Source organism: Aspergillus lucknowensis (genome assembly GCF_044049455.1).
Source record: "Aspergillus lucknowensis strain CBS 449.75 chromosome Unknown BJX67scaffold_11, whole genome shotgun sequence".
Taxonomy (NCBI): domain Eukaryota; kingdom Fungi; phylum Ascomycota; class Eurotiomycetes; order Eurotiales; family Aspergillaceae; genus Aspergillus; species Aspergillus lucknowensis.
In genome coordinates this window covers 571,967-588,586 of record NW_027263555.1, presented here as the reverse complement: position 1 = coordinate 588,586, position 16,620 = coordinate 571,967, and the positions used below count along the sequence as shown (strand labels likewise).

The following is a 16,620-nucleotide window of genomic DNA, read 5'->3' as shown; positions in this document are numbered from 1 at the left end:
CAGGAGAAGGATGGGAGGTAGTCCTCTAGTTATTCGTGTCATTCTAGCTAAACATTCTTTTGCCCTGCCTCTTTTTCCCTTTTTCTCAGCCCTTCCAGGATCAGCATTTTCCTTTGCCGCGATATCTCTGGGCAAAGCTTCGAGTTCATTCAGGAGTCTACTTCACCGAGGGCAATGCTGCCCAGCTCCGGAGGCCGAACTCCTGTTCCGGACTTAGAAGAGTACCGCTATACATCTGCCGAGGGCCGGACCTCGAGGTCCGAACGGTGCCACAAACCACAGCCACCATACTCCCGACTATTTAGACCCTTCGAGGCAATGCAGATATCTCGATAAGCTTTGAGATCTTCCACGCAGAACATCACCATGCCAGAAAACCCCTTATCCAAAGTCCCCAGCGACGCCACCAAAGGAGGTATCAGTAAGTCCCAGTCTGATCGAGGGGACGACGATATCGACGAAGCGATCCGAAGATTGGCAAGGAGCGTTTCAAGGAATGCTGCGACGGCGGAATACGACGATATTTTCCATCCTCCTCCCGGTTCCAAGCTTGACCCTCACTCCTCTGCCTTCGATACCAGGGTTTGGGCGGAAGCCCTCGTTCAGTACGAGAGCAGAAACCTCGACGAAGGGGGACGACGGAAGTCCGGTGTATCCTTCCGCAACCTTGAGGTATATGGCTTCGGTACGCCCACTGACTATCAGATGACGGTGGGAAGCAGTATCGTCTCACTCATAAGCCGGCGTCGCAAACGGCGAATCGGTATCCTCCACGGCGCGCAGGGCCTGGTCGATGCTGGCGAGATGCTTTTGGTGCTTGGGCCTCCGGGCTCCGGATGTAGCACTTTGTTAAAGACACTGGCTGGCGAAATGGAGGGGTTATATTTAGGTGACGACGCCACCATCAACTACCGAGGTACGCGTGCCAACGTCCTGGTCGATTGCCCACTTGAAGATATCCACAACATTGTTTGCTCACTCTTCTGTCGTCAGGCGTGTCCCGCAAAGAAATGTGCAATTATTTCCGAGGGGAGGCAATCTACACCGGCGAGAACGACGTGCATTTCCCAATGTTGTCAGTAGGAGACACGCTCTCATTCGCAGCTCGCGCCAGGGCACCGCGTGAGTTGCCGGCTGGGCTGAAAGTTGCGGAATACTCCAAGCTCCTGAGGGACGTCGTTATGACGGTCTTCGGCATCTCGCATACTGTGAACACGGTGGTCGGGAATGACTTTATTCGGGGCGTCAGTGGAGGGGAGCGCAAAAGAGTGAGTATAGCGGAAGCCGCGCTGAGCGACGCCCCGTTGCAATGCTGGGACAATAGTACGCGTGGCCTGGACAGTTCCAACGCAGTGGGATTTTGCAAAACGCTTCGTACGGCCACCAAGCTGCTGGAATCATCTGCCATAGTCTCCCTCTATCAGGCGCCGCAAGAGGCGTACGAGGTACGTGCTCTCCTTTCCCACTTCCTGTCTTTAGTATCCTTGTATCTATTGGAAGAACTGCCTGCTTACATGTTTCCACACAACAGCTTTTTGATAATGTCATGGTCTTGTATGAAGGACGAGAGATCTTCTTTGGGCCGACGCCGGAAGCACGGGCATATTTTGAAGAGCTAGGCTTCGAGTGTAAGAATTTGAAATGCATAATTTCGTTCGGTTCTTCGCGTTTTACTTGCTGATCTGAATCCGAATATCCGAATCATTTTTAGGCCCTTTTCAACAGACAACACCAGACTTCCTCACCTCCATGACCAACCCGGATGAGCGGCGCATACGACCAGGTTTTGATGGCAAAGTCCCAATTACGGCAAAGGAATTCCACGAAAGGTGGAGGACAAGCGATCACTACCAGCGGTTGATGCTTCAGATCAACGCCTACGAAAGCAAATTCAGCCTGAGAAGCGAGTGTCGAGACGAGTTCGTGGCTTCCCGCCGGGCCCAACAAGCGAGAAGCCAAAGACTAAAGTCTCCATATACCCTGTCGTACATACAGCAAACAGCGTTGTGTGTTTGGCGCGGGTGGAAGCGCTTGCTTGCAGACCCATCCTTGACGTATATCCAGCTTGGAGGCAATACTATCATGGCTCTGGTTCTGGGCAGTATATTCTTCAATCTGCACGGCGACACGAACAGCTTCTACGGCCGAGGTGGACTAATCTTTTTTGCTCTGCTCTTAAGCGCATTTGCAAGTGTCCTTGAGGTAAGAAAAAAAAAGAAAAGCCAACGAAACGACGAGTTTGCTCGTTTGTGTGCAGGTCTAACCGTCTCCAGATCCTGACGCTGTACGAGCAGCGGCCAGTCGTCGAGAAACACAAGCAATTTGCTCTCTACCATCCATCGGCAGAGGCTATCGCCAGTATGATTACCGACATCCCCTATAAATTGCTGAACACGCTGTCCTTTAACTTGACGTTATATCTCATGGCCAACCTTCGGCGAGAGGCCGGACCGATATTCTTCTTCCTTTTGGTTGCGTTTCTCAGCACAATGGTCACATCCAGCCTGTTTCGGACTGTTGCCTCGGTGTCCCGTACCATGTCCCAGGCAATGGTGCCAGCTGCCCTTCTGGTTCTGGGTCTGATCATGTACACTGGCTTCACGATCCCAACGATGTACATGCCGGGGTGGTCACGCTGGATTGCTTATATCAACCCCCTTAGCTACGCCTTTGAATCTCTGATGATCAATGAATTTCACGATCGCGAATTCGCATGCTCGGTTATCGTGCCCTCAGGCGCGGACTACGCGACCGTTGATATCGACAACCAGGCTTGCGCCGAGGTAGGAGGCGTTTTCGGTTCGATGACAGTCCATGGCGACAGATACATCAACGCAAAATTCAACTATTACCACTCCAACAAGTGGCGGTAAGCTGAGTCCATCGCCAGCCACGGGCCTTTGGCGATGAAAAAAAAAAAAAAAAGAGTCAACTGACGTGATACTAGTAACGTGGGAATCTTGGTCGCGTTCTGGGTCATCCTCACGGCCACATACCTTACCGCAGCTGAGCTTCTTAGCATGGCGAAGGGCAAAGGTGAAGTTCTTGTCTTCCGCCGAAGCCATTATGTCAAGCAAAATTCTGCCCGCCGAATGGCCGAGGCCGACGATGCAGAAGCCCTCAGCCCTCAAACAGCCACACCCGCGCTGTCAGATGCTGCACAAAAGACGGATGATTCCCCGTATAAAGGCCCTACTTTCCACTGGCAAGACGTGTGTTATGACATAAAGCATAAAGGAGAGGTTCGGCGGCTCCTGGACCATGTCGACGGATGGGTCCAACCTGGAACTTTGACTGCCTTGATGGTATGTGTCTAAACAAGTGTCACTCTCACTCTCCTTGGCTTAGGTCTAACACGACAAAATTTAGGGAGTTTCTGGTGCTGGCAAAACAACCCTCCTCAATATTCTCGCCAACCGGGTTACAACTGGCGTTGTTACTGGTGAGATGCTTGTGGACGGGGTGCCCAGAGACACGGCCTTCCAGCGCAAAACAGGCTACGTACAGCAGGGAGACGTCCACATCTCGACCTGTAGCGTCCGAGAGGCGCTTGAGTTTAGCGCCTTGCTGCGGCAACCCGCAAATGTATCGCACAACGAGAAGATGTCTCATGTGGAGGAAGTGATCAGGCTTCTCGGGATGGAAGAGTACGCGGACGCTATTATTGGTGTCCCGGGTGAAGGGCTGAATATCGAGCAACGTCGGCGTCTCACTATCGGTATTGAGCTGGCTGCAAAGCCGGAAGTAGTACTTTTCCTTGACGAACCGACCTCTGGTTTGGACTCACAGACATCGTGGGCCATTTGCCAACTGTTAAAACGGCTTTCACGTAGTGGCCAGGCGGTTCTTTGCACAATCCACCAGCCGTCTGCTATGTTGTTCCAGGAGTTTGACAATCTGCTTCTTCTCGCGAAAGGCGGCAAGACGGTGTATTTTGGAGGTTCGTTATCTGTGCACTCTCTTCTTTCCTCGCCTCTCTCTCTCTTCTCTTCCCTGCTTACGACAGTGAAATACGCATGTGTTGATGACTGTTGCTAATTTCTATTTTTTTTTGCAGAAATCGGTCAGAACTCCACGACGCTTACTCAATATTTGGAGGTCAATGGAGAACAGCGCTGTCCTTCTGATGCTAACCCGGCCGAGTGGATGTTGGAAGTCATCGGAGCGGCACCAGGATCACAGACTACGGTTGAGTGGCCTAGAGTCTGGAGAGAATCGCAAGAGTATCAGAGAGTAAAGGAAACATTAGACAAAATGCGGGCATCGAGGACGCCCATAGTCGACAAACCAACCTCACCTTCAAATAGCCGCCCTTATGCCGCATCGTTTGCACGACAATGGTGGCTTGTTCAGAAGCGTGTCGCAGCGCAATACTGGCGAACTCCGTCTTATATTTATTCAAAAGTTGCCCTTACAGTTGGTTCGGTGAGTGACAAATCATTCCTAATAGCTGAGGGTACACACCATTCCCGGGTGGAATATTTGACTTACGCGTTTCATGCGGAATTTTAGACCTTATTCATAGGGTTCAGTTTCTTTAAGGCGCCCAACACCATTCAAGGGCTTCAGAATCAGATGTATGCTGTCATGATGTTCTTCAGCATGTTCGGACAACTCAGCGAGCAGATCATGCCGCAGTTTATCAGCCAACGGGAGGTTTACGAGGCCCGCGAGAGGCCATCGAAAATGTATGATTGGAAAGGTATGAATAGCTGCACTTCCAGCAGCTGCTACGACGATATGACTGCGCAGATCCAGACTAACGCGACGGAATAGTCTTGATCCTTAGCAATCTCATGATTGAAATACTTTGGAACACCCTCATGACTGTCATGGCCTACTTTTGCTGGTACTACCCTATTGGCCTGTACCAGAATGCCGTTCCCACTGACGAAGTCGCTTCGCGCGGTTGGTTGACGTTCTTGTTTGTCTGGGAGTTTATGATGTTTACCAGTACTTTTACTCACGTCCTCGTGGCTGGAATGGAAAGTGCCGATGCAGCAGGTAGCCTTGGAAATATCTGCTATATGCTGTGCCTCACCTTTTGCGGGTCAGTTCTGTTCTCCCTCACTTGTCAACCATACACACTACTTACCAAAAAATACAGCATTCTTGTGAAAAAGGCATCCCTGCCAGGATTCTGGACATTCATGTACTACGTCTCCCCGTTTACCTGGCTCGCCTCCGGCCTCCTTTCAACCGGGCTAGCGGAAGCGGGCGTTGAATGCGCCTCCAACGAATACGTCCGGTTTCCTCCACCCACGGGCCAGTCATGTGGCTCGTACATGGCTTCCTACCTCTCGGCATCTGGCGGGTACCTCACTGACGCGAATAATACGGCTCAGTGTGAATTCTGTCCGTTGCGCAGTACGAACGAGTATCTGAGTACGGTCAACATCCGGTTTGAGGACCGGTGGAGGAACTTTGGCATTGTCCTCGTGTACGTTGTGGCCAATGCCGTTGGAGCGCTGGCTGTATACTGGCTAGTTCGGATGCCCAAGAGGAGTAGGAGGTAAGGTTATGGGGTATATAACCTTTAGGTATGGGCGGACGCGTGTAGCTTGGATAACCTTATTATACTAGCTCTCTAGTTACCATATCTCCAGTTTATACTTAATTTACTATGTATTAAGGACCTACAGCTGGTCGGCCCTGTCACACCTAGATGTACAATGCTAGAGTGACCATTAAACTCAAAAAAAGCTTCTTTTCTAGGACAGGGCTGAGCGTCTTCAAAGAGAGTTGAAATATCCGTTAGTTTTTATATCTTGGCAACGCTCGTTCGAAGCTAAGGTTTAGACTATTCACCAAAATCCCACTCTTCGCCCTTGCCGTTGCGCTCGAAGCCCGTGATGAGACTCTGTTGTATTGACTAATGATAAGCCCATAACGTAATTCCCGACCGAACCGTCCACCCGACCAAACCGTCCACCCCCATTGATTTTGACCGCGTCGTTCAACACGTTGAACTTTGAACTACTATCATGCTATAAAAACCATGTCTATTAAATTAAAACTTGGCAGAGCAAGAGGGGAGGATTCAACTTGCAATATCTGCTTTAAAAAATAATAAAATTTAAAGTAAGTATCAAGTAGTGAAGGTTTATAATATGTATCAAGCAATATTACATAATAGGATGAATAGGGTCCAATATTAAGGCTAGCAATATGCTAATAGCTACAGGCTTTCTAAAACTTAGGAAGAGTCTTTAGTAGAATGGATTCTATCTAGAGATTCGCGTGGAGTTCCTCCTAGACCTGGAGATGTAGTAGAAATGGCTAATCTTCTTCTTCAAGCTATAGCATTGACCCCCCCTTAACTAATTAGGAAGAACTGGGTAATAGAGTTTATTAAATATCAAGATAAACTAAAAACTTGATATACAAGAAGCTATAGTTATTAACAAGCTAAATACAAGGATCCCTAGCTTCTAAAGGCGTGGTTTAATTAGCTTTAGAAGGTCCAAATAAAATATAGTATTAGTAATAAAGATATTTACAACTTTAATAAGACTAGCTTTGCTATAGGTCTAATAGCAACTACTAAGGTAGTTACTAGATCTAATATGCCTGGGAAATCTTATCTAATTTAATCTAGCAACCATAATTAGGTTATAATAATTAAATCTATTAATATAATAAGGTGGTCAGTTCTTTCCTGTATTATCTTTAAAGGAAAGGTTTATATTTAGGGATGGTTTAAAGAACTTGCATTACTAATAGATTAGAGGATTAAAATAAGTCCTAATAGCTAGACTACTAATAAGATAGGTCTCTAGTAGCTTTAAAAGACCTTTATTCCTGCAATTATATCCTATATAGTTAGCCGATATTAACTCTTAGTTCTTGATAGCCATAGAAGTTATCTCATGCCTGCTTTTAATAAGCTCTATAGTGAGAATAATATTATTCCAATCTACATGCCTCTATATTTATCACACCTCTTGCAGCCGCTTAATATTAGCTATTTTGGTCCTTTAAAGCGTGCCTATGGGAAGATTATTGAGACAAAGGTGTGCCTTGGAATCTATTATATCAACAAACTAGACTTCCTAAAGGTATATCCCATGGCCTATACAACTATTTTTATACCTTAAAATATTTAAAATAGCTTTGCTATAGCTAGTATACTATTATTTAATCCCTAGCAAGTTATTAAAAGGTTGAATATCTTGCTCTGCACACCTACCCCTCTAGAAAGCTGTGATAGGATCTCTATAAGCTCCTTGATACTAGCAATATCTTATACAGTTCAGTAGCTATAGAAAAAAGTATTATTACTTAAAAAACTGCTTAAAAATAGCTCTTAAAATCCTCTAACTCCTTTAAAAATAGCCCTATAGCAAGTTATAAAGGACTACAAGATTGCTTTATACAATACTACCTATCTAGCCAAGGAAAACCATAATCTCTGTGTGGAAAACAAGAATTCAAAGCAGAAAAGGCGTTGATCTAAGTATTAAATGCCTTCTAATACAGGCATGTCGATTTAGGAGGGCAGGGATCTCATGGTGTTGAGAAATGATCAAGAATGTGAGGTAGGGGGGTCTTTAATAATGTCTGCAGCTCAACCTTCTGAGGCGCCAAGACGCGCTCCACCAACCTGTTCAAACTATAATATTCAGGGCCATAAAAGAACTAGATGTCCTACACCTTTAGTTACCTAATTTTAATCTATATCGGCGTTGGTTGGTGGTTGAGAATCGATTCAAGTTCTAAAAGCGCGACCGAAATCGATGGGGGTGGACGGTTCGGTCGGGTGGACGGTTCGGTCGGGAATTACGTTATACCAGGTTTCCAGCAGAGATCTTCAGAACCGGAACAATTCCCGGACCGTGCCGCGCCTCTGATTACGAGGCCGGCGTGGTCACATTTGCTTCCCAATATAACACTCGGTTTGCCCTTCTCTCATCTTCCATCAACCGCATATCTCTGTCTGAAATTAAGTCTATCATATCTATCATTGCGATCTTTGTTTCATCAGCTATGTGCTATTACAATCAGAAAAATCACGCTTGCGGCGACTTCCGCTGGTCAAATTTTGTAAAACATTGCAACAATGAGTATAGGACAGGCGACACCTGTGGGCTAAGGCTGGTTTATGGAACTGAGGAACGTGGCGACGCAATGCCGATTATGCGAAAAGATTGCCGTCAAGTCTCGACGGCGAGCAGCAGAGATCGAGAGAGCGAATCGATGGAGGCGAGGGGGCAATACGCGAACTGCATCAAAGTTTCGTTCTCCTGCAGCGGCCTATCTCTTTCCGCTTCCACCTTGTGTAGGTCGCATTCGAGGTCCTTCACGGTCTTAAGGCACACACTGTGGTTCTCCAGAGTTTCAGTGGAATCATCCTCGGCCTGCCAATAGGAGGTAGGTTAGGGAAGGGTTTGCGTCTGCTACCAAGGGCCAGGTTGGTCAGCACTGCTGTATAGCCTCAGAGAAGCTGTCTTATATCTAAATGGAATACTAACTATTGACTGACATCATTGGGGCAAGTAAGCTGCGTAGCAACCGCAGTAGGGGGTTCCTGGATGCACACGCGGTTGTTGGAAGTTCGAGGGCCAGAGCTTGCGGCAAGGGAACTTATACTTGTTTGAGATGGTACTTTTGCCATGTTGTCTTACTGTGTTAGCGGCCACAGTTTGAAGAGTGGAAGGAAATATGTTTAGTGCCCCATTGACCTGGTGGAGGAACCTCTATAAGAATGACAGCTTAGCAGGGAATTGGTGAGCAACTACAACCGTGGTTAAGTGACGGCAGATCGTAAAGCTCAATGGGCCCCCAAAATGCCCCGTTGGAGATACCCACATCACCCATGCCCTTGCATCGAGTTCTCTATATGTAACCCTGCTAAATAATTAAGGGAAGGCTTAGGCAGTCATGGTGGCCCACCGGCGGATGCACATGTAGGTGTTGGCCTGTGGCCCATGATTAACCGCCCCGATGTGGGGCGGGACAACCATTGGCCCTCATGTAGAGATGTTGGGTGGCATCACGGACCAGGTTTGCGACGCACAATTACCCACGCGAACGCCCTTGGACCGGGGAAAAAGCCTCCAACTGCCACCTGCAGGCACAACCCTCAGGGCTGGTATTTAGTCCCCACCAGTCCCCATCTGGAATAAGCGGCATCTTTCCCCCGTCCATTTCACCTTGGTTGTGCTCTTATCATTTTCTCTCACTATAGTTGTCCACACTTCTTTTTTATTTTCTTTTCTTTTTTTGTGCCGCCACCTTTTATTTGATCGGGCACGTGGTTGTTGTCCACCATGGGAAGACAAGACTATTGTCCCTGGAGCAATAAAGAGGAGGAGAACCTCGAAGTATGGGTTGATCAGTGGCCACATCTAACATGGTCTGAAAAAGCAGACAAATATTCTAGCCTGATTTGCCCATGGTTATTAGAGTATGATCCAAGCTCCAACAAGTTAAGTAGCATATTAGACAGCAGCACGTATATTAGACGAGGCACCTGCAGAGATGCTGAGGCATGATGGCAAAGGCTACTAGGGGATAATAGCAAGCAGCTATTGTTCTATCTTGGTCCACTCCTAATTCTTGCTATATTACTACTTAGCAGATTTATGCTAGCATGCACAAACTCCCTTTTATAGAGAACCACCTGGTATGCTAGAATACCTTACTAGTTAATATAAAAGTAGTATCAAGGCTCCCAGACAAGTCTAGAAATATAAAAAGCCAGGTGTCCATAATAAAATTAATCTTTTACCACACAGCACAAGTAAGACCACGAAGAATGCACATACCAGAGATAATACTAACCCTCCAATATTGTCCCAGAGAAACCCACCTAGTTCTACCGCCCCCTATAGCTGACACAGTGTGCATCGCAGCTCCATCCGAGCTCACTAGATTCTCCCCAGCTGGCATTCAATGGCTTCAGGAGAAAATCGGCAGTGCCGATTTGAATCCGCTGACGTTCCTGTCTGAACCAGGTCTCGGGGACAATCTCTGACCCCTCGCAGATGCACTCCGAAGGGCACCTTACCAACCGTTGCCGCCCAAACACATCACCCTGCGCCTATTCAAAACATACTTCACGACGATGAACCCGTTGTGCCCATTGTTCAACGAGGATGATTTATGTTCCGCGTGGAGCAACAGTACCCTGCTCAACCGCGGTCATCACCCGCATGGTGGACTTGCGTAAATGCTGTACTGGCTCTGGCATGTATGACCGAGGAAGGGTGCTCGTCCAGTACGTGGAAGTATTGGAAGAATTGCACTATCGCCCTGGGTGGTTTTTGCTGCTGCCACCACAGCTCCTGTCAGCACAAGCGCTTCTCGCTATGGTAAGCTTTTCAATATTGTATTGCCTTACACGATGCGTGCGGATTTCTCATTGCGAATCAGGCCTTATTTCTGTACGTAATTTCAGCGCTAAGCCATCCGACGCGCTGCTATCAATGGCAGCTCGCATCTTGCAGGCACTCGACTTCACAAAAGGTTGTCCTGGACCGTCCGCGAATCTGTATAAACGCATTCTGGTCATTTGCTATACCCAGGAAATTGAGTACGTGTTATCATATACATATGTATGACGAGCGTCACTCAAATTATGGCCGTAACAGCACCGCATTGCGTCATAGGACATCACCACTCTGGATGGAAGAGAGGTGCAAGACGACCTCGTTTCATGACACAAGGACTGAATTACCAGCTTCGACATCTTCAGCTCACTCCACGAACTTACGACCATAAAAAGCCGAGTCTATCAGGACCTGTACTCGACATGTGCCAACGGAAAAAGCGACACCGAGATCATACCGACTGTGAGCCAGCTCGATAATCTACTAGAAGACTGGAGGAGTGCCATCCCAGAGGACTACCGCCCTGGGACTAACAACCCGGTCGGGAGCACGCGGGACGACCCTCAGTTCGGACCGGCGTATCCGCATTTCAGCTATTATCACCGTCTTCCGACGATCCACCGGCGCGCAATACCATTCCCGACATGGCAGATGGACCTGGGCTCCAGTCAACATCTTCACTCGCCCAACACCAGGGCGTTTCTTTCGAAACAGATCTCTATGACTGCGGCGCGCGCCACGCTGGATCTCGTCCGTCGTATACCTGCAGAGAATGTGCTGTACCCAGGCATTATAGCGTCATTTGTAACTTTTGCCATGATGATGCTTTCAGCTTTGATCGCGGAAAACCCTTCTATTGTCATGGCGAAGGCCGATGTTGAACGCATGAATGGCGTTGACATGTTCTACTATACTGTCTCGATCAGCAGGTCTTATCCAGAGGTGTCCGGTATCCTGGAGTACTGTGCTCATTATCGCACACTTGCCGAACGCGCGATCAAGCGCTCATTACGTTCTAAAGTGGTCTTGAGGCCACGGTGATGCCTGAATCATGAAGTCAGATGGGATCTCAGAAGTGTACGAACGTTGAGTCAGGACCATGGGCGGCGCCGGATGCTTACCAAGTCACAATCACGAACAGGGTGTCTGACAATAACCTTCCAAGTGCGCTGCTGAAACTCACTTGTTGTTACAAGGACACAATGATCTGGTCTATCAGGAAGAATTCGGCTCATTAAGGTGTCTATTGAGTTGTATTATGTGAACACGACAATAGTCGAAATTCGCTGCCTGCATGAGTGCATCTTTCGCGAATCTGTGACGCATACGCAGGATCGGGCCAGAATAGGCGACCCGATACATATGGACAAAACAAGCAGTGAATCGTGGAGAACGCCTTTTCAATGCAGATGTGGGTATCTATCCTGCCATGGAGGCGCGGACGAGATATGCGGGACCGCCGTGTAGTACTAGAACCGCGGTACAGGCATGGTCTTTACCCATGTTGGACCTAATTGTTCATATCAGGAGTCGAATAGCGCCATCGAGGTCTCTATTCGAGGCGTCCATTGCCCACACGGCTTCCTCGCGTGTGAATCCTAATTCGGTAATCTTCGCGATTGAGTCCTGCGGCCAACGCGAGATTGCGTTGGTGCTGGGCGAATATAGGTGCGAGGGGTGTTGGAGGAAGGAGCTGGGACTGACGATGGTCCGGCAGAACTGGCAGTCCGGTTCCGACTCACACGGATCTAAAGAGACCCAATGACGACATGTCGAGGTCAACATTAACTTTTGGAGCTTTCCTATTTCGTCGCACATCTTTGGCATATTGTTTGATAAATTTGGTTCCGTCAGGTCATTTGGTCCAGTGAGTATTCATAGCTTAGATTCCTTTGCCTCTAATTAGCTCTCTCATCCCCTCTCTTCTCTCCCTCGGCTCCTAGAATCTAACACGCATTATGGCACGTCAACCAAGGCGAGTTTGAAGCAGGAGAGCTGGGGTCCGGAAACATGAACGAGAGCTTGCGATGCGTCTGACAGCTTCGCTCTAATATTATTTACGAAAGAGTGTAAAGTTCATCATGCGCTTCCCGCATCAGAAATAAGGCTGCATCAGATAAGCTTTTGTTGGTAGAGTAGATGATGCGGTTGGATTGCATCACTTGAGGATGCGGCTAAGAAATGCGAGCTGGCCCGATATATTAACGTTAAAAGAGATGCCACCGGCGTACAAGTCAAAATGCCCTCCCGGAACTCTTAAAGCCTCCCCCAAAGGTGCTTCTCGTACTGCAGCCTCCGCAGCTGCCAAAGGAGCCTCATGGTCCCAAGTCGGAAGTATTATTAGATATGGCCTTTTGCTGTGTTTTAGGCCGAGAACTGGACGGCTCGTAGATAAATCGAGTACTGAACGAGCGGTGATCTCGTTCGGGAAGGGGACTCCTGACGGGGTGATTCTTTTCCACCCTTCAACTACCTCTAAGCCTTCCATCAAGGCGATTGGAGACCCACGCAACCCATTCCCTGTTAGCTTGATGTAAAGTGGCTCCATTCCAAAGAAGGACATGATGCGATCCCAAACCGCCATGCACATGAGACGAAGAGACTTTGACAAAGGCTGCATCATCGAAGCCGCGAGGCCATCGACACATGGACACTGCGCGATACCGCCCGCAAGTTGATGGTCAGACGCTAACAGGGCAGTGGTGTGCATGCCTCCGAAGCTCGACCCCCAGACAACGATTCGTTGCGGGTCAAATCGTTCTGTATGCTGCCGGGCCCAGGCGACGACATCGCGAAAGTCTTGTAGTTCACCCGAAACTGACAGAAAATTGCGGGGCTGTCCATCGCTTTCTCCAAAATGCAGATAGTCGAAAGTGATTGCGTGGTACCCGTGCGCAGTGAATGCGGAGGCGAAGGGAGCCAGGCCGCCTGCTTTGATAGCACCGATGCCATGGCCCATAATAATCACGGCTGTTGGGTGAAGATTGTGCTCGGGCGAAAATACCGACAGAGCTATGCGTAGATTGCTGTCCCGGGAGCTGGGTATCTTGAGATTTTCGGGTGCTGCCATCTTGCGCAATGTTGAGAAATGGGACCGCAGGATTTTAGAGAAAAGCAACACGGAGACAACGAGGCCAGGAATAGTAGATATTTCGATATTCCACAAGGCCGGGGTCAAGCCCGTTTTAAACGCGTTATTACAGGCTCGGTGGAACAATCACACGACCCAACCCCCGTGTGCCGGTAGGATCGATTGCAGAAACACCAGACGGTCTTCCAGCTGGATGATTCCAACTCTGATCCGTTAGCTCCAGCAGTGATCAGTCTCTGCTCCACTTAACGGAGCATATTGCTACTTTGGCTGAAAATAATTAAACTCAACTACTCATATATACGACCTGGGTGGTAACGCAAAACTACAACATGATGGCTAAACCTCACGTAAACAAGCCGACATGGCCGGAACCGAGGAACCTTGTTCTGGGCGAATAAGTAGGGGACAGGAACTTTCGGAACTGAAGGTTGCTGAACGGTTCCGCTGGCTAGACAGATACTGCGGGGGAATAAAGTAATTCATGCATGCTGTACCTCGGCTCTAAAGAAACATATCTTTGGTTCAGGTGAGGTATATAGAGGTAAGAAATCCCTCCCTCTGGAGTCTTCCATCACACTGAGTTCAACATTCTGTTCTCTCTTCTTGGATTCTTGAAAATTGACGAAATGCTTAGTGTACGAGCTGAAAATTTTTCTCTTGAAAACCTCGCCACACTCTGGCGAGAAATATTTCTGCAACCTCTGCTCACTGCTGCCCTTCTCTGGACCAGCGTCAAGAGGCCACAGCAGGTGGAGCAAGCCTTGGAACTTTTTTCTCAAAATCCAAGAGCACTCCCCATCCTCAAGGCCGGACTCAAAGTCCTCATCGGTCTTGGCACTCTTTATCGAGTGAACAAATACCTCAGTAAGCGGGCGCTCAACAATCATATCCATGACAGCTGGGACTGGAGAAAGGAGATCGTCCTGATCACCGGAGGATCTAGTGGCATTGGCGAGCTGATGGTCCGGAAATTCGCGAAACTCGGTATTAAGGTCATAACTGTGGATCTCAAGCCACCAAGCAAACCATTCCCCGTGGGGGTGAACTTCTACCAGCTTGACCTAACGGATGCCCACGCCATCCGGGAACAGACGCAAAAGATCCGGGAAGAGGTCGGACATCCTACGGTGCTGATTAATAATGCAGGCATCGGAGCTGGAATGTCTATTCTTGACGAACCGGTTGAAACTATCCGACGGACTTTTGATGTCAATATCATTGCACACTTTCACCTGGTCAAAGAGTTCTTGCCACGGATGATCGAGAGGGATCATGGTCATATTGTTACGCTGGCAAGTGTTGCCAGCTTTATCACGCTAGCGTCAAACGTGGATTATTCCTGCACCAAAACTGCGGCGCTTGCTTTCCATGAGGGACTTGCCCAGGAACTAAGGCATAGATATGATGCGATGAGAGTCAGGACCACGTAAGTTTGGACGATTTTCTTCCGAGATAGAACGTGGGGACTCTAATCCGGATTCTAGTGTCATTCACCCAACCTGGATCCGGACACCGCTGATCGATGAGTTGTTGCGTAAACCGGGCTTCAATGATATTGTTTTGGAGCCAGAAACCGTCGCAGAGACAGTCGTCAAGCAAGTGCTTCGAGGGGAGAGTGCGCAAATAGTTTTACCAGGGCGGCTCAGCTGGCTTTTGACCACCTTGCGTGGCCTTCCAAGCTGGTTGCAAGAGGGGGTAAGGAACGCAAAAGGCCAGACACTGTTAAGATTGGTACATTAGCCCTTCCACAAGACTATGTATCTATTACTGAAAACTTCTCATCCCTCAGGTTAAGCCATAAGAGTGTGGAGTATGGTTCACAAAAGCGAGGGCGCGTTTTTAGCGGCCCCAGACGTGGTTTCGGAACATGATTGTTCCGACTTCCGGTTGGCCCAAAACCAGAAAGGGGGAGGGAGAAATCTCACAACTTTTTCCACGCGATTTGCTCTTGTTTCCAGTCCCAGTCCACTTGCTCCGACCAACCGTTGCCAAGCATCTACCCACCTCCAATTGATATTCTTTGCAAGCCCCAAAGGACATATTCGAAGTCCAAACCCATTTCTCCATCCTGCACAATTTAATGGGATGGCACGTGTCCCTAACTGACTCAGCATGAATCCGCCCACTTCCCTGCCCCCTTACACCCTGGACCAACGCTTCAACAGAGTCTGCCTTCCCTGCCGGGATAGTAAAAAGAAATGCGACAAGCTCTTACCGCAATGCAGTCGTTGCCAAGGGTGTTTATATATTACCCCATGTATCCCGGTGCTGATTATTGGGCACTGTAAGCCGAGGACTCACTGGCCAGATTCACCTTGGACTGCATCTACAATAACCCGACAGAGGGACCTGAAAGCAGTGCGAGGACCAAGCTGGGTGAAGTCTAGCTTCGATTAGATAAGATTGAGGATCGGATCCGGTCGGGACTGTAGTTGAGAACCTCGTTGGCAACCAGTGAATCGAAGCAACAAAATGCTGGGTCGAGCGAAGCGGTTGAACCCTTTCCGGCACAACTTAATCGTAAGCACTTGCAGCCCTCCCGTATCGGATTTTCCGCTATCATAAACGTCGCGCGGGTGTTTTCGCACGAGGTGGTATCCATCATGGATGGTGGCGAGGAAGTACATGCTGACCACGCGAACGTGGTTGCCGCTGCTCTCACGAGAACGACTGGAGACAGAAGGTCAGAGATTCAAAATGGTCGAGGGAAGCCCTGACATGGCTGTTTTGTTTCTGAGCATGTACCAGCTTTTAACACCCGTCCATCACTCCAGGATGGCTCCCTCTTCGAATCCTCGCTCCATTTAACTTGCAAACATCTTTTTTTCTTGTCACACTCCTTAGGTAAGACGTCAGTGGAACTAGTGCAAGCCAGAGATTTAATTTCGGTCTTTAAATTTATGCAGTGCATTGGAGACCGGGCAATCCCGACCCTGGGAATCTTCGTTGCTATACTCTCCTCACCCGAGGGCCAAAAACAAACGTCTTTCGAGCGTGAATATGTCCGGACATGGTGGGCTGTAGCCGTAACTTGCAGGTGAGGAAACAGAATCCTCCCGACATTAGGCGACATAACAAGCTAATATAGCCACATTCAAGGCATATTAGAAGGACAAACTGCAAATGTTTGACAAACCAAGAGCGATCAGCGCGACTGGAAAAGCTGAGGGCTCTAGAATAACAGGCCAATGAATT

General features: G+C 48.5%; 5 protein-coding genes across 5 annotated transcripts; 4 read left to right on the top strand and 1 right to left on the bottom strand.

Annotated features, from left to right (window-relative positions):
* The first annotated feature begins 33 nt into the window (after nucleotides 1-33).
* On the top strand, nucleotides 34-5,702 carry BJX67DRAFT_348928 (ABC-2 type transporter-domain-containing protein). Its single transcript, XM_071028695.1, has 11 exons — nucleotides 34-916; nucleotides 994-1,445; nucleotides 1,532-1,628; nucleotides 1,712-2,202; nucleotides 2,274-2,869; nucleotides 2,948-3,305; nucleotides 3,370-3,940; nucleotides 4,058-4,425; nucleotides 4,513-4,702; nucleotides 4,777-5,050; nucleotides 5,108-5,702. Exons 1-11 carry the CDS (start codon nucleotides 367-369, stop codon nucleotides 5,514-5,516), a joined length of 4,356 nt encoding a protein of 1,451 aa, XP_070888138.1. The 5' UTR covers nucleotides 34-366; the 3' UTR covers nucleotides 5,517-5,702.
* A 2,193-nt stretch (nucleotides 5,703-7,895) lies between these two features.
* On the top strand, nucleotides 7,896-8,879 carry BJX67DRAFT_348925 (uncharacterized protein). Its single transcript, XM_071028694.1, has one exon. It carries the CDS (start codon nucleotides 7,987-7,989, stop codon nucleotides 8,365-8,367), a length of 381 nt encoding a protein of 126 aa, XP_070888137.1. The 5' UTR covers nucleotides 7,896-7,986; the 3' UTR covers nucleotides 8,368-8,879.
* An 878-nt stretch (nucleotides 8,880-9,757) lies between these two features.
* BJX67DRAFT_371094 (fungal specific transcription factor domain-containing protein) lies at nucleotides 9,758-11,372 on the top strand (the record flags this gene model as incomplete). Its single annotated transcript, XM_071031027.1, has 7 exons — nucleotides 9,758-9,794; nucleotides 9,855-9,956; nucleotides 9,987-10,106; nucleotides 10,208-10,258; nucleotides 10,294-10,313; nucleotides 10,407-10,534; nucleotides 10,682-11,372. 7 exons carry the CDS (start codon nucleotides 9,758-9,760, stop codon nucleotides 11,370-11,372), a joined length of 1,149 nt encoding a protein of 382 aa, XP_070888136.1.
* Nucleotides 11,373-12,375: 1,003 nt separating this feature from the next.
* On the bottom strand, nucleotides 12,376-13,461 carry BJX67DRAFT_348924 (alpha/beta hydrolase). Its single transcript, XM_071028693.1, has one exon. It carries the CDS (start codon nucleotides 13,399-13,401, stop codon nucleotides 12,490-12,492), a length of 912 nt encoding a protein of 303 aa, XP_070888135.1. The 5' UTR covers nucleotides 13,402-13,461; the 3' UTR covers nucleotides 12,376-12,489.
* Nucleotides 13,462-13,786: 325 nt separating this feature from the next.
* BJX67DRAFT_387200 (SDR family oxidoreductase) lies at nucleotides 13,787-15,828 on the top strand (the record flags this gene model as incomplete). The annotated part of the gene is made up of 3 exons (XM_071034192.1): nucleotides 13,787-13,899; nucleotides 14,213-14,851; nucleotides 14,910-15,828. 3 exons carry the CDS (start codon nucleotides 13,787-13,789, stop codon nucleotides 15,163-15,165), a joined length of 1,008 nt encoding a protein of 335 aa, XP_070888134.1. The 3' UTR covers nucleotides 15,166-15,828.
* Between the last annotated feature and the right edge of the window lie 792 nt (nucleotides 15,829-16,620).

Bases quoted from the DNA above. Each gene is read 5' to 3' on its own strand.
- BJX67DRAFT_348924 (XM_071028693.1), bottom strand. From the start codon at position 13,401: ATGGCAGCACCCGAAAATCTCAAGATACCCAGCTCCCGGGACAGCAAT.
- BJX67DRAFT_348925 (XM_071028694.1), top strand. From the start codon at position 7,987: ATGTGCTATTACAATCAGAAAAATCACGCTTGCGGCGACTTCCGCTGG.
- BJX67DRAFT_348928 (XM_071028695.1), top strand. From the start codon at position 367: ATGCCAGAAAACCCCTTATCCAAAGTCCCCAGCGACGCCACCAAAGGA. The intron at 917-993 runs GTACGCGTGCCA...TTCTGTCGTCAG, and splicing joins CGCCACCATCAACTACCGAG to GCGTGTCCCGCAAAGAAATG. The intron at 3,306-3,369 runs GTATGTGTCTAA...GACAAAATTTAG, and splicing joins GAACTTTGACTGCCTTGATG to GGAGTTTCTGGTGCTGGCAA.